At 35.9% G+C, this 22,350-nt stretch overlaps 1 protein-coding gene across 1 annotated transcript; it reads left to right on the top strand.

Annotated features, from left to right (window-relative positions):
- The first annotated feature begins 15,405 nt into the window (after nucleotides 1-15,405).
- On the top strand, nucleotides 15,406-22,145 carry LOC148955919 (uncharacterized). Its single transcript, XM_089093145.1, has 2 exons — nucleotides 15,406-15,500; nucleotides 20,655-22,145. The coding sequence occupies exons 1-2, from the start codon at nucleotides 15,489-15,491 to the stop codon at nucleotides 21,834-21,836; spliced, it is 1,194 nt and encodes a 397-aa protein (XP_088949271.1). The 5' UTR covers nucleotides 15,406-15,488; the 3' UTR covers nucleotides 21,837-22,145.
- Nucleotides 22,146-22,350: the final 205 nt, after the last annotated feature.

The raw sequence follows: 22,350 nt of genomic DNA, 5'->3' as shown, positions 1-22,350 counted from the left end.
ACTCTGTTATCATCTGAACTTATAAGGACCTGTCATAAGGAATGGGTTTATCTACTCCCCCCTCGTTCGTACAAGCCTCTCTCCTTAATTATGGCAGGCCAATAACCAGGGGCGGATACTGGATTTTTTTAGGGGGGGGGCAAAATATCTATACACGATAAAAAAAATTTAGGCGGGCGCGCAAACTAATAGATCCGATGAACTGGCGGGTGGAGCTTAATTTTAAATAACGCACACTGGAGTTAATTAAGTAACTCACACTACCGGAGACTACGCTAGGGGGAGGGGCCTCGCCCCCCTGGATGCGCCACTGCCAATAAAGCAGATCGTATAACCCTTTCGCAGATTTCTATTGAAGCTTTGATATTTTGTTCTTATGAAATTTACCATTTACTGTTTCAGCAGCTGACATTTACTGTTTCATCGGTTAATCTTTACTTATTACTCAGAATAAAAAGTTAAAAGCGGTGGAAATACTTTTGAAGCCAAAACTGCATGGAATTAAATGATATATTTTTAAAACAGGCACGCTTCGGAGTTCGCAGACTTCGGATATTTTGTTGATAGGTCAATCAGTCTGATCGCACAAACTCTGTCGTGAAATCATTTTGACCCTTCAATGTTTTGCTCGTCTTGTATGAAAATGGTTGGCTTGTTTCATCAGTTAAAATCGATGAAAACACCTTATGCTACAATTAGCGGTGAGAAACTTAAGTAAACATACTTCGGACATGGAGGACTTCGGATTCCATGATGGCCAACAAATCAGTTAGGTCACATAGCTTTTTGCATAATTATCCTAGTCCTTAAACAGTCTCCTCGCCTCGGAGGTAAAGGGTTGGCGCTCTTGGAGGGGGGGGGGGGACAAGTAGCAATCCGCGGGGTACACCAGGTGGCGGAGAGTGGACAACCCCTGGTAACAAAAGGTAGATAATCAGAACTCTCTGTAGATAATGCCCTTGAACCCATTAAAAAAATTAATGAGGGTATAACCGTATTCTACATAAAAATTGAAGTTAGCAGCATAGTCAGGGTTCCCACCCAGTTAAAACAAAAATCACTAGATGTTAGTGATTTTTTTATTTATTTTGTGATTTTCTTTTATAATCCAGTGATTTATGTGCTGATTTAGTGATTTTCTTGCTTAGGCAATATAAAAAACAATATAAATAGTGTTTAATCTCTAGGTGTGGCAACTCTTACCAAGGTGGGGTCCCGGGAGAGCTAGGGGGATTGACCCTCCCCCCCCCCGAAATGAGTATCTGACTCGTAAACCACGTAAAAAAAATGAATATAAACAAATTTTTGATTTGTTTTTAAAGTTTTTTGCACCCCCCCCACAAAAAAATTCTTGTGTGTACCCCTCCCTCTCCCATAGTAGCTACGGCACTGATGTGCCCAAGCCGCCTGAAAACCAACACAGCTTTGCACGCTCCTCCTTTACCTGACCTCGATTTTTTTTTTATAAATAAATTAGGTTTTATTCATAAACCAAAAATAAAAAAATCCAGAAGCTAAGCTTTTAAAGGAGATCACTACCCCAACTAGGCCTTAAAAAAAAACCTAAAAAAATCTCAAAGTTCAATTCTTGACCCTCCCCCATCCCTTAAAATTTCAATTTTTTCTAAGAAAAAAGAAAAAGAAATTACAAGTGACTATTTTCTGGCGGTCCAGGACTTTAAAAGTGACAAATTCTTAATACTCTCCTTAACTTATTTTGTCTAGTCGGTTTTGTTTATGTGCCAGGGCATGTACGTGCTAGTCTTATAATAGGCATTTAATTTTGCATATATGTACTAAGTTGTATTGATAAAATATGTTTTATAAGATGTTGATTAAAGTTTCGTTTATCTCTTAAACCTGATTGTTAGTTTATTGTTATAGTTGATTAACTATATTTAACCAAAACACTAAAGAAATAATTAAATCGATCGACGCAAAACGTTTGTGAAAGAAGAATTTTAATGTAAGATGACTTACGCAAATCGAAAAACAAATTGTTTTTCTTTAAAGTGTGGCGAAATAAGTTTAGCAGCAATATAATACCAGTACATACTTAATTCCTCAGATAATTTAAAATTACCCGATATTTATTTATGTTTCTTCCTTCTAACGTTTACAGTGATTTTGAAAAAAATTTCTTAATAGTTTAAAGCTGTATTACCACGGCAAAGTCAGATTTATCTTCCTGTCTAAACTTTATTCCAGCAAGCATAAAAGGGTATTTTTGGTTGATGAAACAGATGAAGGAATAACTTAGATAACGGTACTTCGGACGGAAATTGTAATTATTTTGGGTAGTATCATTATGTATCGTAATTATTTTTGGGTGTATCGTAATGATTTTGGGGTGTATTTGGGGTGCCTCAACACCTCGCCTTCTTCCCACTCCTATTTTTTTTTTTTAAATGGTGTCCTTTGGCTATTGGCGCATACCTGAAAATAAAATCTTCAAGAGGATATTTTCCTGTAGCTTTTTAAGGTAAGATTGTATTAGTGCGATTTATTTAAATTTTTGCATGACGTTGCAATTTTGAGCATTGAAATGTGCGTTGTTCTTTTTGGTACTATGAATTTTGCTTACTATTTTGACAAATTTGCTTATCTATTTTATGAAACGAGTAATAATTGCATATATTTATATGTGTGTGTATGTTAAATGTCCGAAATCTAGTTAATGTCGACATTCACCGGTGAATGTTCGAAATTCCTTTTTCTCTGCTTCGATTCAATTAGCTTTGCTAGTCAGCTTTTTCAGTCTTACCTAACCTATGTTGATAAAAGTTAACGTTAGGTTAGATTATGTTAGTTTAGATTAGGTTAGGTTAAATTTGGTTCTAAATATCAGAAATGGGTTAAAAACCTAACTTAAGCTAACCTAAACCAACCTAGCCTCGTCTAACCAAACCGAATCTAACCTAACCTCCCATCATCAAACCTTGAATTAAATTGCAAAAATTGACTGACAACGGTGAATTTCGATATTAACCAATTTGCGGACATTCACCGTAACATATATATGGATAAAATTAATTTTCCCTCGAAAACGGCACTATAGTTTTTTTTTTAGAAATTAGCATACTACCAGTTTCGGTCACGATTTTGGAAAAATTCGTTTGTATTTCCCAGTCCCTTATTATTTTTCATAGATCATTTGCACACAGATACTAGAAGCCCCTGAATTCAAATAAATAGAATAGATGGCATTAAGAAAATATATATAGATGGCATTTTTTACATGTTGATTACTGTTTTTGGCTCTAGCCGAGCTGTAATGGTTCGTTTACATATTGCGGAAATTCATGCGGATTTAGCAATCCCTGCGAAAATTCTGTCCATTTTCATGCTAGAAAAAATTTCTAGTTTTCCGCAACATTTTGGTCAAATCAGGACGGAATCTTGGCAAGGTATTTAAATGAATAAAACCATGAGTATGGATTATCAAAAACTACACGATCTTGTAACTTTGGTTCAAGGCTACCCTAGCTTGTATGATCCTGAGCACCCAGGCTATAAGAAAACTAAGAAAAACGGTGTCATTTGGCTCTACTGCTCAACAGCTTTCAGAAGCAGGGTAAGAACATAATACCCTTCTTGATGTTTTAATGATAGCTACAGTGGACATCCACCATATGGCTACCAACAAGTCCTTTTACCCCTTTTACTCTAGGTCAAGCTGTTGCAATAATTTGAAATCTTTGCCTTAAAACGCAGCGTTATTTTAGCCATAGTTTGAACAGAAACGGACGGATTTCCGCAGTGTAAACGAACCGTAAGGGTACTATATTGTGTTTTGTTCTAAGGTTAGGAGTTTTTTATTTGATGTGTTCACGATTATCCCAATGATACACTCATTGTCTTTCTATGATTTCCGGGATGCGGTAACTAGAAACCCCTGAATTCAAATACATGGAATAGATGGCATTGAGATGGAGGAATTCAGTCACCTGGATTTTTTGGATACATGATATTTGCAATCAGATGCCATAACGAAAACAACTGGTTTCTTAAGCTCGTAAGAGACTGGGTTAATCAAATTTTTTGCAGCGATTGCTTAATCAATTATCCACTTTGCTTAAGGTTTAAAGTCGTTTTGTGAGAGAGATTAAAAATGTCTTTTTTTTTCCGGCGAAACTCAGTCCCCCGGTACTTATTTTAAAGGTATATTACCTCGGCAAGATCAGGTTTATCTTTCAATGGGAAGGAACTGTTTCCCCTTCCTAATAATAAAAAAAATGCTAGCAGTAATTTTGCCAAAAATAATTTTTCCGCAATCTAACATAAGTAATTTTGCGATCTAACGGATGATTGTTTTTGATATTCTCTAACTATTCAAAGCGTTGTGAAAATTCTTGATTTTTAGCTCAGAATTATACAAACTTAATGAATAAAATAAAATTGACAATTTTTTCCATTCTACAAATAACTAACGACTACTCCAACGGTTGACAGTTTTCTATGATATTTTTATGCTCGTTTGTAGTCTGAAATGCTTGTTTCAAACATTTTTTTTTACATATGGTCTACTTTTCAAATTTCCCGCCAAGAGGTATGTTTCAGCGTATTGTGTTTAATGATTTTAATTAGTTAGTAATTCTGCTTCCCCAAGCTAACAGAAAATTATTAAAAACGATTAGGATAACAAAAATAGGGCTAATGTATCCGTGATTTATGGGAAAAGGCTTAACTGTGAATGTTGCATCCTGAACATAAGAAAATCAAAAATTTTAAATTCATTTATTATTTTTACTCTCCTAAGTTAAAGAGCTTTTGCTTATTTTTATAACTTCTAGCCGGAGCACAAATTGCTATGGGACGGAGGTGCAGCTGTCCCCTTTAAACCTTTTATGTTCCTCTATACCTAATTTTGCCCTCAAATTTATACTACCCCCTCCAACAATTTGAAACATAATCAATATTTATGATTAAATATGTAATTACGATTATGATATTTTATATTATTAATAAAAAACAAATAACAAATTTATTGAAAGAAGTTAACGCAAGCAGAAATACAGTCATAAGTCATTTGAAACGAATAGAGGTTACTTTGGATGAATAAATAAAATCTAAAACGAACCAGAAACTATAATGGGTAGCTCAATAAACCTAAAACCGAACCGAAATTACTTCGAATAAGATTGGAGCTCCAGGTCCCTGGGAACCCATTGCAAAAAAAAGAAAAGCATAAATTTCTGCAAAAATTATACATGTACATACACAAAAGGAAGTTTTCACCACTTCAAATTTCTCGCCCTTGCGGAAAATCCCCCCTGAGTATTGATAACGTTTGTATTTTTAAATTGAAAAATATTTGAAAGATTCCCCACATGGACAATGCTCCCCACGGAAAATGCCCCCTCCTCCGACAATTCCCTTTCATTGAGGAATCGAGTCCACAAATCGGGAGACCCGATAGTGCATTGAATCGATAAATATTAACAACGATTTTTGCAAAAGCTAGGATTTCAACAATAACCGAGAGTTAATCTCAGACTGAATGAAGTTGTTCTTTACCCATATTCATATGGGTTACCTAATTGATTTATTTTAATTAATTTTGTAAAGAGTCAGAAAAAGATATGGAGTCAAATTCATTTTAAAGTGGAAAGTTCCCTCCCCCTACGGAATTCCCCCGACAAATTTCCACCTCCCCCTTGGAAAATTCCCCCGATAAATTTCTTCTGGAAAATTTTCCTCACATGTGTACTTAAAATAGCGTTTTTAAATTTGTAAAGTATTCAAAAAAATTGGTTGAATGCCAAATTAACAAACCTGTCTATCCATCTATCTATCTATCTATCTAATTCACAAATCTTAACTCTGTCCGTAGATACGTCAAAACTGTTAATTGAATGTACAGAAAATGTGAATAGTCTGACCGAAAGAAATCTCAAGTATTTGTATTTTTTCAGGAGTCTGTAATTTCAATCGGCTCGAAAAGTATTAAGAGTTTTGTGTATTCTAGAATCCCCTTGGTCCAGAAACTTGCGGAGGTAAGTTTCTGGGAGTTTGAGAAAAAATAGTTTTGACTTTTTGGTGCCCAATTTTTTCTGAACATCACGGTCCCCCTGGCCCAGGGATTTCAATTTTGAAACTTTAGACTGTTCAAAAAAGAAAAGTTTGTTGCACTTTTTTCAGCCCATATTTTTAAATCAACGAATATATGTTTAACTTTTCCTTGTTCATTTGGGTCACTCTTTACTAAGTCAATCCTAGTGCGTACTGATATACGTACCTTGTCATCAGTACAATGCAACCTGCGCTCAACTCAGTTTACCTTAATTTTACCCCCAATCGCATTTTTGACAGTTCACCCCACTTCAGGTTGTTCATTGGAAAATGTATTTGCCCCCTTAAAAGATTTATTTAAATTTACTTCTATGACTTAAAGCACGACAGACTGGGCTCATTTCAAGGAATACTTACTCAAAGTGCATATCAAATGAAATGATATTCCATACAAACTATGTGCTAGATTTCTAGATTTCTAATTTTTTTTTCTAAGGATGCAAAGATATTTATGTTCATCAAACTGAAAATAGATTGAATCTGAATTGGCCAGTATTATATCCCAAAGGAATTTCAACCTACGAGAGGACAATGCGATAAAACCAAAAAGCTCTGAACAGGGCCGGATTTAAAGCTTTGACGCTTCTAGGCCCAAGCGGTTTTGCCGCTCCGTTTTTGTGAGATTTTCAAGGAAATCTTCGATAATTCAGGGATAGTGGAAGTACTGAACAGAACGCAACTGATGAGCCAAAAGTAATGAAAGAGAGAGGTGAAAACGGACTCTCAGCTGCCATTCTTGGGAAACATCTGTCACTTTATAAGTGGCCACGGAATTCCTCTGTTGTTTTAAAATTACTTTTCTGTGAATAGGCAGCACGGCGGCGGGGTGCATCTGACACTTCGACGATAAATCACAACAGTCAATTTTTTGTTGAGAAAAAAAAATCACTCAGTGATAATTTATTACGCCCTCTGGCATTTTGTGCCCTTAGGCCTATTGGTAAGTCCTGCCCTGGTTCTGAAACTCTTATACAGGAAACATATCAGTATTTTGTTCCAATTTTTTGTCGGCACATTTTAAACAGCTGTTCGAATTATATGGAAGCTAGCCTGGAGAACAGGTCCAGTTTTTGAACGTAGTAAAGCGTGATTCGTCTCTCAAAAGCGTTATTATTTTTTTCTTGAGGTCATCATATAGAACAGATGATCCTATAAAGTTGATAGCGGGCTCATTCGATCGCAAGCCCCAAGTTCTATTACACGTGCCAAAGGTAATCGGGGGCTAATCCGTTCTATTCCGTGGCTCCATGACTTTCAGTCATAATTTTGTGGCCCTACTCAAATGGTCCTACACGTTTGCTGGATACATCACCTACACATCCCCATTTACAAAGGGTTCTGAATTATGACAATGGTCCGTACTTCACAGATGCACATTAGTGAAAAAAGTGGGTACGTTGCAGCTATTCATCAATCAATCAATCAATCAATTAATTGATTTGTTAAAAAAGAAACAGGGGGAAAATTACAGAACCTTAGACCCCCATAAAGGATCTTTGGCCTTTGAGAGTGGGAGACTAAACATTACATTAAGTCAAAGCACTAATAATAGATAATAGCACACTTACATTAATTAAATTACATCACTAATTAATTATTAAGTTAAGCACTAATTAAATGATTGCACAAAAAAGTCGCAAAGGAAATATAGAGGGGGAAAAAAGAAAGAAGGAGAAAACTAACTCTATAGGCACAGGAGGTGGTTAGTTAGCTCTTTTTTAAATTGTCCATAAGAATGACGTTGCCGAATTTTCCAGGATAAATAAGAATGACATAGCCGAATCAAGCAAGGATTTTATTCCGTATGATCGGCGGTCAAAAAGTGGCTTGGGAAATGGTAAAAAACGAAAAAACAGACCAAATCTTGAACCGGCACAAACACAGGCTTAGCAAGCGCAAAATTGAGCTACGTCCAGCCTCGGGAAAAAAAAATTAAGGTGACGGATTTCATTATCGCGTTGCTAAACTGAGCTGATTCCTAGCTCAATGCTAAACAAACTGCGGACGAACGTAGGTACAGAAACGAATTAAGTCTTGACTTTGTGAAAAAATAGGCTAAGCCTAAGCGGGTTAAGTTCCGACCCAAAGGAAATTCAAGCTAATTCCTGACTCTGTGTAAAAGCAAGCCGCAAAAAGTAGCTACATTGCCCCCCCCCCTACTTTCAAGCTTTAAGCAGAAATCTATGCAGTTGGAAGACCATTTAAATCAGAAACATTTGATGATTTTTAATTTATATGATTGGAGGTACAAAGTAGATCCATGGTCCCTTTAAAACACCACCCTCCCTCCACTTACTGCCAACTATTTAGCAGAGTGGTTAGTATTTGCACCTTTTTGAACTGAAACCATGGAAGGATTTTAATCTGAGGGCTCTGGGGGCACAAAGTCGGCTAGCGCCCCTTCATGTATCATTCTGCATCGCCAACGTTTCAGCTGAGTTTTAGGCAGTTTTACACTGATCGACTTGAAAATTGTATTCTGAGCAGTTGGGGCCAATGCGAAATACCACTTTTAAAAAATTAAGCAGTTTTTCTCTTTTAAAAAAATTTAATTTTAAAAAATTAAGCAGTTTATGCTTTTATACGCATAGTACCGATGAGAAAAATGGAAACCTAATCGGTGTGGCATTATAAGAAGTTTTTTTTTTATTAGCCTCATGCTAAGATCAGACGCGTAAGATAAAAAAAAAATCCCGGTACTTGTGTATTATAGGTCACTCAAGCTTACGCTGTCTAAAACTCGAGAACAAACCAGTTTTCTCGTTAGTTTCTTTCAGCTTAGTAAGAGACAAGACAAAGACAAGTGACAGAATAGATGGGAAATATATAATTTGGGCTGATTTTAATATATAAGACTCCCTTCATTAGAAAGAACACATGTAGTTAATATAAAATGATACGTGTAACATGGATACTGAAAGGGTGAAATCTTCCCTGGTATTGCGGAATCGGTAATTTTGAAGTAAAACTCAGTTTTTAAGTATCAAAGCATTGCGATAACAGGTCTTATCATAATTTATGATAAAAGTCAGAATATAATTTGTACTTTACTGAAAAAAAATGATTTTAAATGTTTCAATTTTATATCTTTAAGAAATCAAAAATTAATTATGATTTTAAGGAATAAATATCAACATATGTATATTAAACTGACAATGCACATTTTTTCTGTAAATTCGTTTGATTTTTTTTCAATAAAGATCAAATTATATTCTGGATTTTAGAAAGGATGGGGTTTAGAACCTTACTCATATTAATTTCTGCTCGTTTTGAGTTTTGACTCTGTTATTCATTTTAATTTCTGTTCGTTTTGGGTTTCATTTATTTATTTATACTGATTTGTGGTAGTTGTATGATTGGTAGATTATTTGATTCTATTTTTGTTCATTTTTGGTTTAATGGAATTCTTTACTTTTTTTTGAAAACGTATTTTGTGGAAACAGTTATTTTAAGTTTTAAGTTATAGTTTAGTTAATTTATAATAAATTATAAGATTCGAAATGTAATTAAAACATATTAATAATGAGTAAATAGGATTTCTAAAATACAAATTATACAATTAAAAAAATAATACCAGATGTGATTCTTGCATCATACATTTTATAGGATTTGTTTTCTTCTGGGTTTCATTGAAATTCCTGCTGTGGCTTCTTTTCTAACCGCAGATTTCGTTTTGCATCATTTTTGTTTACGTCATCCTTTGATGTCATCCTGGCTTTCGCTTGTCTTCTAATCACAGATTTATTCATTTCAATAAACACATCCAGTCGAAATTTGAAAATAGCCATCTTGTTCCACGTATTTGAAAGATCCAGAATAGCTCTGAGAAGGGCCGTTTGATAGTCTAGAGTAACCTATTATAGAAATTACTTTGTAGTGAAAACGACTTTGAATGACAAACATGCCGTTTTTTAGGAAATCTTTTTCTTGTATCACCCAGTCATTTTCATTCTTGATTACTATTGCCTTATTGATTAAGGTTGGCCCAATTTCGCATGTGGCTATTTAGAATTGTGGCCAATCTTAGGGTATCATTCTCAATTACTTTCCCGGAAGTCTTAGGGAAATTATTTAAGTTTTTGCGCTTTATTTCGCAGATAAAGTAATTCGTTTGAATAAAACTGACGTCAACAGAAAAAGTGAAGTTTGTTTTTCCGATTAACTGGAGAAGAATTCATGGGTTTCCCCTCTAGTTATGACGTCACTCATCATTGTCTTTGCAAAAATCCTGTTTTGTTTAATAAAATCCAGTGATTTTATTTTCATTTTCATTTTTTCTTTTTTTTACAAAAGACTAGATACATCAATTTTTTTTTAATGAGTCCTTAGATAGATCTCTATTATGTTTCTGGGCCCCGTTAGCAGCAAAAAGACGGAAAAAAGCATACCTTGGCTTAGCCTTTGCAAGGTTTCAGCTACTGATATGAACATGACGTGATTGATAATATCTTATTTAATAATAGTTCCCGTAGAACAATAGTAACGAAACAATCCCTTAGACATAAAGGGCTTAAAAAAAAAACAATCGATAAAGAATGCTCTAGCATAGGCTTTTCTTAAAAGCATAGGCTTTGCTTGGCTTAAAAAAAAAACAATCGATAAAGAATGCTCTAACATAGGCTTTTCTTTTGTTCAAGGTCCCAAAAATTGAAGACCTTATTGATGCTTATATGCTTCAAGCAATATAATCCTTATTTCAGATATATCGAAAGACAATCTTCAGAGAAAATGTGTTGTTGATTTTTTCAGTTCGGTTCACCGCGTTTTTTTTTCGAAATTAAATATAAAAAACACGTTTTTCAACTGAAAGTAAGGAGCAACATTAAAACTTGAGTTGAACAGAAAATATTCCGTATATGAGGGGACTGCTCTTTGCTCAACCTTGGCCCTTTACGCTAAAGTCTTAAAACATTTTTAAAATTGCTTCTTATTCAAATCCAAAGGTCCTTGTGTGTGAGCAGTCTTAATGGATTGTGACAAAAGGTCAAAATTTAGGTTAAAAAACCAGGGCAAGAAAGGGACAGCCCCCCTCAGACACAGAACAATTTCTGTTTGTTTAAAGAATTTTTATTGTTACTTCTTACTTTCAGTTTTTTTTTCCAAGGTCCCAAAAATTGAATGTCTTGTTGATGCTTATATGCTTTAAGCAAAATAATCTTTATTTTGGATATAATGAAAGGATATCTTTAAAGAAAAATGTTTGTTTTTTTCATTTCCGGTTCACCGCGTGTTTTTGTCAAAATTAAATATAAAAAAAGAAGTTTTTATACTGAAAGTAAGGAGCAACATTAAAAAATGAGTCGAACAGAAAATATTCTGTATATGAGGGGGACTTCTCCGCCTTCAACCCTGCCCCTTTACGCTAAAGTCTTCAAGTTTTTTTTTTTAATTACTTCTCATTCAAGTCCATGGGCCCTTGTATGTGAGCAGTCTTAAAGGATTGTGACAAAAAGTCAAAATACAGTTGAAAATCCTTGTTTTTTCTTAATTTAATTTCTAACCGTTTTCAAATAATACTAGAAAATCCTCTTTTCTTCCTCCCCCGTGTAAAATTTCCCCTGAAAATCTTCCCCAGGACGTCTTCCTCTCCACGGAAATTTCTCCCAGTGGAAATCTCCCCCCCCCCCCGCAGAATATTTCCCCCAAGAAATTACTGAATATTTCCCATAAAAATATACCTTTCAACTATGCTGAATCAAATGGTTATCTCAAAAAATTTTATTAGATGTCTTTGGGGTAAAAAGGAGCATGGGAGGAGGGAATAATGGCCCTCCAATCCTTTTGATCACTTACAAAGGGGACTAGAACTTCTGATTTTCGTTCGCATGAGCTGTCTTCGATCTTCTAGGACCATTGGCTCCATACGATCACCCGTGGAAAAAAAAACAAAACAACAACAACAAACAAATAAACACCCATCCGTGATCTTTCTTCTGGCAAAAAAAAAAAAAAAAATCTAAATTCCACATTTTTGTAGATATGAGTTTCAACCATCTACAATAGGATTCGCTAAAAGGCTGAATATGATAATGTGAGTTTCAGTAATATCTGTATTTTTTAAGGGCTTTTACCCAAGGCCCTGTCCAAGGGTGGGGGGGCTAGGGGGTTTGATCCCCCCCCCCGAAATGTTCGTCTGACTCGTAAAAACGTGACTTACACGTAATAAGCGTTTTTTTTTGTCTAAGGTCCCAAAAATTGAAGGCCTTATTGATGCTTATATGCTTTATGCAATATAATCTTTCTTTAATATATGTTGAAAGGCAATCTTTGACGAAAATGTTTTTTTTTCAGTTCGGTTCACCGCGTTTCTCTTCAAGATTAGATATAAAAGAAATAAGTTTTTCAACTGAAATTAAGGAGCAACATCAAAACTTAAGCCGAATCAGAAACGCTAAAGTCTTAGTTTTGTTTTTTTATTGCTTCTTATTCAAAGCCGAGGGTCCTTGTGTATGAACAGTCTTTCTTAAAGGATTGTGACAAAAAATCAAATTTAGGCTAAAAAGCCAGGGCTGACGAAGGGACATCCCCCCCATGCACAGATTAATTTCTGTTTGTTCAAAGTTTTAATTTTACTCCTTACTTTCAGTTAAAAAAAACTTGTTTTTTTCTTAATTTAATTTCTGACCGTTTTTCAAATAGTTTTAAGAAATCCCCTTTTCTTCCTCCCCCGTGTACGACTCCCCTGAAAAAACTTCCCCCGGAAGTTTTCCTCTCCGCGGAAATCTCTCCCGGTGGGAAATCTCCCCTCCCGCAGAAGATTTCCCCCATTAAATTACCGTAGTATTTCCCATAGAAAATATTGTACGTGAGCAATGGCGAAGTGGATAGTTTACAGCCCTAACCTCAGGGACTGAGGGGGGGGGCTATGTCTTCCCCAAAGGTACAGTTATTAGACCTTTCAACTATGCTGAATCAAATGGTTATCTCAAAATTTTGGTCAGATGTCTTTGTGGCAAAAAGGGGCATTCCAATCCTTTTGATCACTTACAAGGGCACTGGAACTTATTATTTTCGTTCGAATGAGCTATCTTCCAATCTTCTAGGACCATTGGTTCCATACGATCACCCGTGGAAAAAAACAAACAAACAAATAAACACCCATCCGTGATCCGTGACCGAAACACCCATCTTTCTTCTGGCCAAAAAATACAAAATTCCACATTTTTGTAGATAGGAGTTTCAACCATTGACAGTAGGGCTCGGTAAAATGCTGAATATGATTCTTAGGGCTTCTACCCGAGGCTGTATCCAGGGGGAGTAGGGTTTTTACTATCATCCCCCGAAATGTTTGTCTGACTCGTAAAAACGTAACAAAAATAGATATAAACAAATTTGTATGCGTTTTTTTAGTTTTTTTGTGTACCCCTCCCCCCCCAAAAAACAGCCTTGTGTAAGAAAATCCTGGACACGGCCCTGCTATTACCCCATTTTTCGAAAATCAGGCAAATTATCTAATTCTCATGTGTTTAGATGGGTTTAAACCTAATTGATTTTGCATATTTAGAATCAGAATGAAAACCCTATTCTTTTGATACATCTATCATCATCAGAATTCCTTTTTTGAGTTTCGGTTACTATTGGGCTGCCTTACAGTTCCTTACCACGGACTGTGGGGAAACAGTTTGAAAACAAACTCTTAAGATTTATCACATAAACTTCTTATACAAAATCCTTCTCTCTTCTAAGTTGCTAAAAGCTAGGACGGGTCAGATATTTTTTTTAATTGGACAGGATTCGCCTGAGACCAAATCAGACACATAAGCAGTGGGACCTCTGAAGCTATATCTCCCAAAATTCCTGAGAGTCAAGCGAATTCCCCTATAATCCTCATGTGTTCTATATAATTCACTTCTTATTGGTGCTGTTGTCGAAATTGTACCTCATTCCTCCCAGTGGCGGTTCTGGCCTCTCTTATGCTCAGGGAAAATTTTGATTTTAGCCCCCCCCCTCCCTGTCTTCTGAAAATTTTTAAGCAAAATTTTAACAAAAATCTCCATTTATTCAAATCTAACTTCTTACTTTATCTTCTGATAAACTATTAATTATTGACATGTTTTAAAATACGAAAAAGTTCGCATACAAATTATGAAAAAAAAACAATAAAATTACTTAAATTTGGTACTTAAAGGAATGGTGATGGAGTTGTGTAAAAAATGAAAATTTCGAATTTGATTTGTTTATACTAACTGGCAACTGCGCTCTCCACTTTGTCGTAATAAAAATATAATTTCAAAATTATAAATGATTATAACAGTTCACTGGCGGTTCTGGCTTTGCTTGCGCCCGGGGCAAAATCTTGATTAGCGCTCCCCCCTTATCTCCCACAAAATTTTCTGGCCGAACTTTAATGAAATTATTTTCAATTTATCAATAAATTATGTTTTAGATATTTTAGTTCATTATTTTAATCATTTAACTATTATTGACTATTTTAATTTTTATTATTTAATTATTCTCATTTTATTGATTAATTAATATTTATTAAATATTTTAATCTATTTACTACGTCTTCTACTTTACCTTAAAAAAAGAAGTAAAAATTACAAAATGATTATAACTCTTAGATTGTATATTTGAACTTTTGCACCACTAAAGTTTCCACGCTCGGGGCAAGTGTCCCCTCTGTCCCCTCCTAAAGCCGCCTCTGTGAGAATTATTTTTTTTTTAAATTTACCCCTAAAATTTCTGCACCTGGAGAAAACGTCCCCTCCGCCCCCCTAAAACCGCCACTGCTTCCTCCTCCCCACAAAGAAAATTATGTCCATTCATGAGTTATAATTTGCGCTTTTTTATGCATTAAATTCTGGATCAAAATTATCCAGAAGAGATATTTCCATGGACCATACAGGAATTACCTCCCTATCAACACTGCTTTAGCATACAGATATGGGTACTGGATATGGGATATGGGTACCGATATGGTAGTTTTCATTGCGTTTACGATATTTAAACTGTTGTTTTTCTGGGGTTTAGGGGGGGGACGGTACCTAGGTTACGTTACGTATTTAATATATGCTATGCTTTATTCCCCCCCCTTAATGTGCAAATAAGTGACCATATAACGCACCAGTACCCGTTTATATTTAACAATATTCTAGACATAGTTTGTTTAACAATTTTCCAAGAAAGCACGGATTATATTTTCGTTTGCATCATTCAACCAAAATTGTCTGAAATAAAGTCAGTCTATTTGCATTGTTTGCAATAATCTGTAATGTTAGGAATAATCTACAACAATAATGTAACGAATAGACTGAACATTTCATTCAATTGAAATAGCCTAAATAAAATACACCTAGGAGCGTGCGACAGTGACGGGTGACTCATCACTGAGTTCATTGCCCTTGGCTGTTAGTACGTAGTAGATTACAGTTGATGGAAGGTGACATATATAATTGAATTATATAAAACTATATATGTTTTTTCAAGTAAGTTATTAATTTTTTGAAAAATTTGGATATTCTATTTTGTGGGGAATTATTAGGGTACTTAACAAGAATCCGGTAGCACGCGAGACGTGAAGTTTCGTTAATGCTAATGAAATAAAACAAAATATGATGAACATATAATAGTTCAAAAACAGATTTGGGCTATAAATTTGCACATTAGGGGGGGGGGGGTAAAGCATAGCATATATTTAATACAGAACTTAACCTAGGTACCTTTTTTTGGTATTGTTCTATTAGCTGGGAGACACGCGAGAAGTCAAGTTTGGTTAATGCTAATGAAATAAAACAAAATAGGATAAAAATATAATAGTTTAGAAAGAAATTTTGGCTATATATTTGCACATCAGGGGGGGATAAAGGGGGGATAATCCTTTCTTTTTATGGTAGTTTGACCCATACATTATTTGGTTTTTAAAACCGTTTAAAGAAGAAAAAGTTGTTTCCCTTCCTGGGCCCCATATTCAGGCAAACCCATTTTTGTGCATTGCTTTATTTTACCCCCAACCCCGGTAATGTGCAAATATATAGCCGAAATTAAATATTTTCAATACATTCCGCCACTCGTAATTTGTTTTTCCAGTTTTTGTTTCCTTACAGTTGATTCAATTTACAGCTACACGGGTTGAAACAAGACGCACTGGTAGAGTAGATATGAAATATATAATTAATTTGGGCTATATATTTGCAGATCAGGGGCGGGGGCTTGGGGGTAAAGTATAGCAGGGATGCGTGCAAAACTTGTTAACTATGATTATTCTGCATATTATGAAGTAAGAATTGTTTTCTTAAGACAGGAACTTTATAATTTGGGCTATATATTTGTACATTGGGGGAGGGGGTAAGGTATAGTGAGGTTGCATTAAAAATGCGTTAACTATAAATATTCTTCATATTATGAAGTAAGAGCTGTTTTCTTAACATGTTTCGTTCTCTCCAGTTAGTTCTCTTGGCAAATACCGCAGAGTATATATGCCTGAATTTACTTTGAAGTTCTTTTCCCATTCCTTAGATATATAGAGTGCGAACATATCACTCGATGCGTCGTTTTATGCTATTTCCTTGTGTACTAATCTCTTCCTTTGTAAATTTAATTTTGAGTCCTGAAAGGGGTAAGTATGTAGTGGTTGGCCATTTCAGAAGGAACTATCCTAAATAAATATAAGTAGTACAATTAAATTCCTTTTTCTGTGTTATTGGTACTTGTGCATTATACGGGCCCGCCGCTATATGCTGCATAAGGAAACCAGACACGAAACCCGACAAATGGGTATTTGGAATAGAGAAATGGAATGCAAAGCGTGGTTTTCATTGTGTGGCTTTCTTCTAAACTGTTATATATTCATCCTATTTTATTTTTTTCTATTAGCATTGACCAAACTTAACTTCTTTTGTGGACCTGTATAATGCACAAGTACCGTGTTATTTTCAAAGATTATAATCACATTTCTGACAATCCACAACCCCCCCTCCTGAGCCCCCTCTGATTTCTCTAACAGCGAAACCTCGTGATGTGTCATAGGATATTTGTTCAAACGGGTTTCTACAATGTCGACTTGATGACCTTATTCACCTGTAAATCGCACTGGAATCAGGAAAACAACACTATTTAAAATGTTTTTGAAAAGTTGATAACAATAGAAGGAAACCTGACCATCTGATTAATATTAACGTCCCGTATGTTATTAAATAAGAACTTCATTTTTTTGTGTGTTTTTTTTTAGTAATTTATATATTCCTAGGGCTTTATCTGGGACAGTGCCGTAATTTCGTCAAAATCCTGATGGGGGGGGGGAGGGGGGCAAAGTTGGAGCAATTTTCCCAAATCAAGCGAAAATGACTGTGAAAACTGAAAAATGAGTCAACCAGTACCATAAAGGCAAAGATATACTAAAGAAAACTGCCCTATTTCTCTGGATACTTAAATTATGCAGGCTTATCTTAATTTTGACAAGGTTTTTTCCATAAATTAAGTTTCATTTGGGGGGAGGGCAAACTGAGGTCGGGGTGGGGGATAGGGGGTGGGGCAAACTTGGTTATAGAGGGGGCAGTTGCCCCACAGCAAATTACGCCCCTGATTTGGGACCATGTGGGGACAAGGTTGGGGTGCGTGCGTCCATTATCAGAGAAGGGACCATGATATTTGAAAATAGCATAGAATAAGGAACTCAGTGGTATTCGGGGGCGTCCTGAGGATCATTTTATTGGGGGGGGGATCTTCTTAAATTTTATCGAATCGCTACATGATTTATGCCGAATTTTCTGCAGAAATCAAGAATTTTGCTTAATTTCGGCCGATTTTGCAAAATTTCTACCGAATGCCAAAAAAGTTGGCGGGGGCCCTCCCCCCATCGGGACACCCCTGGTGGTAGTACACATATTTGTTTGGCATGTATCCTTCCGAAGTGGCCAACTATTTACCCTTAAAGGGACCGTTAAAGTTACTCCTTGTTTTTTAATGCTTGCCAATAGAAAACGGCTACCAAAATTCTGGAAACTACTTGAAAACAGTCATAAATACTTACTTCTATAAATAAAAAAAGTAGGGGCGTCGTTTGGGGGTGGCAAGAGGGGGCAGTTGCCCCCCCCCCCCAATAATGTGGAGAAAAAAATATTATGCATCCCATGCCTTTTGACAATCCAGATATGGACCCCTCTTGCCGTCCCCCCCACCCCAATAAAAATGCTGGAGATTCACCCCTGAACAAAAGGGCATCGCTTTATTAGCCCCTTCCCCTCTTTGATGGATAAATAAATATAAAGCCCACTATGCGTATTCATACTATTTCGTTGAATAGTGTGTCTCTTTTCTTCCCATTGATTGATAAGTATTTATCTTAAAGCATTAAAGAGGAAGAAGTTGTACTATTGAAAAATATAGTTCGAGTCCATAAAGTGGACTGTATATTCATCCATCAATGAAAGAGGGGTTAAGTTGATTTAATACACTTTTAGAAATTAGATAAGGAAGTGTTAAGATTTTTTAAAAGTAGTTTTGGAATTTCTAATCACATTTTAGAGAGGGGGGTGAGATAAAACCCCAAGCAATATACAACAATTTACTGATTTTGTCGATTATACATTATATTACATTATTTATCTGGTATCGTCTATAATAATTATATTATCATTGTATTATCTCTTTTGCTTATTTCTAATCAATAGTTGATTCATAATGACAAATAAAGATAACTTGAAAAAAGAATAAATTTAGCAAAAATTTTGTATGTAGCCTAAGACCATGTCTGGGCGTATTAAGGGGGTTTTGAAGCTCTGAAGTATCTAATTGTATATTTACATTTTTATTTCCTGATTTCAGTCCTATTGGTGACAATTGGGGAGGGGGCGATGGGCTATATACTATCTTGGAAGGCAGTTTTGACAGGCAAATTAAAATTTCAGGAACGGTTCCATAGCCTAAATTATGGTCATGGGGGCCATTTGAAGTACGCTATCTACTTCTACTTCTCCTTCTTCCAACACTTACCTTTATTGAAATTGGACATATTTTGTGTTATAAAAATGAAACTTCCAAGAATATGATTACAGGATAAAAAAGGCAAACGGAAAGTATTTTGAGCCTCAAAACGCTGAGGCTCTTTTTATTGTTCTATCTACTTAGAATGTTAACCAGCCCCTCCCCTCCCCCCAGTGCTGTTATCTATTACTTGGATCTATGCAAAACCTTGCAGATATTGATGAGTAAAAAAAAAAAAGAAAAAAAAAGAAACCAAAGTGTTGAATGGGGTGTTGGAAGAGTGTTGAATGGGGAACCAAATGGTATGTTTTTATGTGATTTCTTTCCTGTAACGCGAATTTACTAGATATTTTAAGTACTACTACTACTACTAACAACTCATCGCAGCACCAAGCCGCCTGAGGCCAACACAGCTACGCACGCTCCTCCTCCACCCCAATCTATTCAAAGCCGCCCTTTTTACACCCGCCCACGAAGTTCCCATTTCCTTTAAATCTTTCTTTATGACGTCCTCCCAACCCAGACGGGGACGACCTGCTTTCCGTTTAGCCCTAGATGGTTCGCCGAAAAGAACAATCTTCGGCAGTCTGTCATCCTTCATCCGAACAACATGCCCTAACCACCTCAACCTTTCTTTCATTATAGACCCAGAAAGCGGTATTGAACCACATTTTTCGTATAGCCTATTGTTTGAAATACGGTCAGTTAGCAGGGTACCCAGAACAATCCTTAAGCAATTTCTCTGGAAAACATCTAGCAAATCTTCATCCGCTTTTCGAAGCGTCCATGCTTCAGAACCATATTTGACCACTGTCATCACTGTAGCTTCTAAGATTCTAATCTTGGTTTGCAGACTTATCTTCCTATTCTTCCAGACTTTTTTTAACTGTGAAAAAACACCCTGAGCCTTGGCTATTCTATTTTTAACATCTTCACTGCTCCCACCATCTTTACTAATAATACTACCAAGGTAAGTGAAACTGCCCACCTGATCAATCTTTTCATTACCCAACGTCACCTTTTCATCTTCACTTATTCCTAGCCTTAGTGACTTGGTCTTCCTAACATTAATTTTCAAACCAATACTAGCACCCTGAACTCGCAAAGCCTCTAAAACTTCATTCATTTTACTCACACTTTCATCTAGGATGCTTAAATCATCAGCAAAATCCAAGTCCAGGAGACTTTTCCTCCCCATTTCATTCCATGGCCTTCCATTGCCTTTCCTGTGCTCCTTAAAACAAAGTCCATCAAAATAATCCATATAAAGGGGGATAGAACACAACCCTGCTTAACTCCTGATTTAATACAAAACCAGCTGCTAACCTCATTTCCTACCTTAACCGCAGCCTGTCTAATCTGAAGCTTAGTACTCTTCCCTTTTTTGTCTTTTTTTTATAATCGTTAGCCTTGGACAATTCAAGAGAGGGAAGCTGCCCAATGAAGCAGACGGGCATATTTTAATCTTAAAGTGAGGTCCAGATCAGGGGAGATGTAAAACAGAGCACAGGTTGCAAGCATTTTTAGTAAATTATTTATTTCGTTGAAATCCTTCTCTCCTCTGAAATTCAGGGGTATTATCTTGATTCTAATAATGTTGTATTTAAAAATAGTCAGTTAATTTGTTCCTTTCTTAAATGTTTTTTGTTTTTTTTTAGCTTTTTCAAAATCGACAGTCTGCTACTTTTGACCAAGCTGAGAAGGAAAGACAAAAATTTAATAGCCTCGTCCATGGGCGCGATGGTTGGTTTTCTGCTGTGCGATCCTATTTGAAAGAAGAAAATAAGTTGCAAGTTCTTGATAAGGCTGGATCAGTTTTCTGTGGAGAAGAGCTAAGTTTTGAAATTAATCCAAATACTGGTGAGGTAAATTATCCATTTCAGCCAAATGCATTGGCAAGGAAAGGGGATCGTGAGATACTCACTTTGTTTTGTGTGACCTGTGCTGACGGAAGTCAGGCACCTCCAATGGTCGTGTATCCCTTTGAAACTTTGCCAGATGAAATAGGAGAAAGCATGCCCGAAGGCTGGGCGGTTGGGTGCTCTGGTGATGGTTGGATAAAATCCCAGACAATATTTGAGTATATCACCAATGTATTTTATGCTTGGCTATCTGAAGGCAAGGAACGTTTTCCTGTGGTTCTTTTTTTGAGTAATCGACGAGGTCATATGAGCTATCAATTGACAAAATTTTGCGCCGAGAAGGATATTATTCTTGTTGGGTGTCGAGAAGAAATGGCTGTAACGCGCTCAGTTTTCAAGAACATTATAGATGGCTGGCCTGAGATAAAATCAGGCAGGGATATAAATAAAGTAAATCTTGCTCCATCCTTGCAGCCCTTCTTTTCCAATCATAATATAGAAAGTCTCATAAGAGAATCCTATAGTGTATGCTCTATTTACCCTTTTAAAAAAGCTGCCACATCTGCAAAGTCTGTGCCACCAGTCCCGGCTGAGCCAAAAAAACCTGCCAAAAGATCTAAAATAGAAGCTTCAACTCTTGTAACTAATTCAAATGGATTGACTCCAAAACAGTCTACTGCTCCACCAGCCAAGCGACCGTCTACACCTAATCCTCGAGCAGAAACACCAGCACCCGTTGCTACATCGTCAAAAGATGTGAGACGATCAGGGCGTTCAAGTATAATGAATGGACTTCGTCTTCAGGAAATTCTAATTCGAAGCTCTAGCTCCCTATTTGCCAACTATATTGAGACATGGATTGATTCAGACATTAAGGCTCAGTTTATGTCGTGCAGGAGTGCAGGTGCTTGGTCTGGTGACAGCACTTATAAAAAGCTATTTGACTTGTGGTATCAATTAGCTACAATAGATGAGTGAAAGGCTGTTGCATCTTGTGTTACCAGATGATTTGCTTCTAATAATGAAGCCTGGGATGTACTATTTCTGTTTAATGTCTTTAGTACTGAAAAGGCATTCTGAATCCTTTTTTTCTCTTTTTTTTACTATTTATATTACACATAGTTCTACTTGTAGGAAAAGACACTTGAGTTTCTTCTGAAAATTAACTCTTCATTGTTGTCTTCTGTTCATCAGCTTATGATTTTTCAGCAAGTAATTTTCTGTATTTCAAGTAATTTTTACAGTGTATTAATTGTATAGAAAAAAATAATAAAAATTTAGATCGTGTATCACTGTTTCTGAGCAATATTATAGTCGTGACTACTTAGAGACAAATCTAGGCCAAAATTTGATTGCATTGTTTTAGAAAAGAGTAAAAAAAAAATAAGAGGATCATTTGTTTGACATAGTGCATTTGCAGAAAGCATCCTAACTAAAAACAAAATTTGAACCCAGTTAGAATTAAAGTCCTATGAATCAATTTGTATTCATA

Source organism: Artemia sp. Qi Xiang Cuo, chromosome 1 (assembly GCF_049724085.1).
Source record: "Artemia sp. Qi Xiang Cuo chromosome 1, ASM4972408v1, whole genome shotgun sequence".
Classification (NCBI taxonomy): Eukaryota; Metazoa; Arthropoda; class Branchiopoda; order Anostraca; family Artemiidae; genus Artemia; species Artemia sp. Qi Xiang Cuo.
Note: the sequence above shows the minus strand (reverse complement) of the source record. Positions and strands in the feature narration are given on the sequence as shown.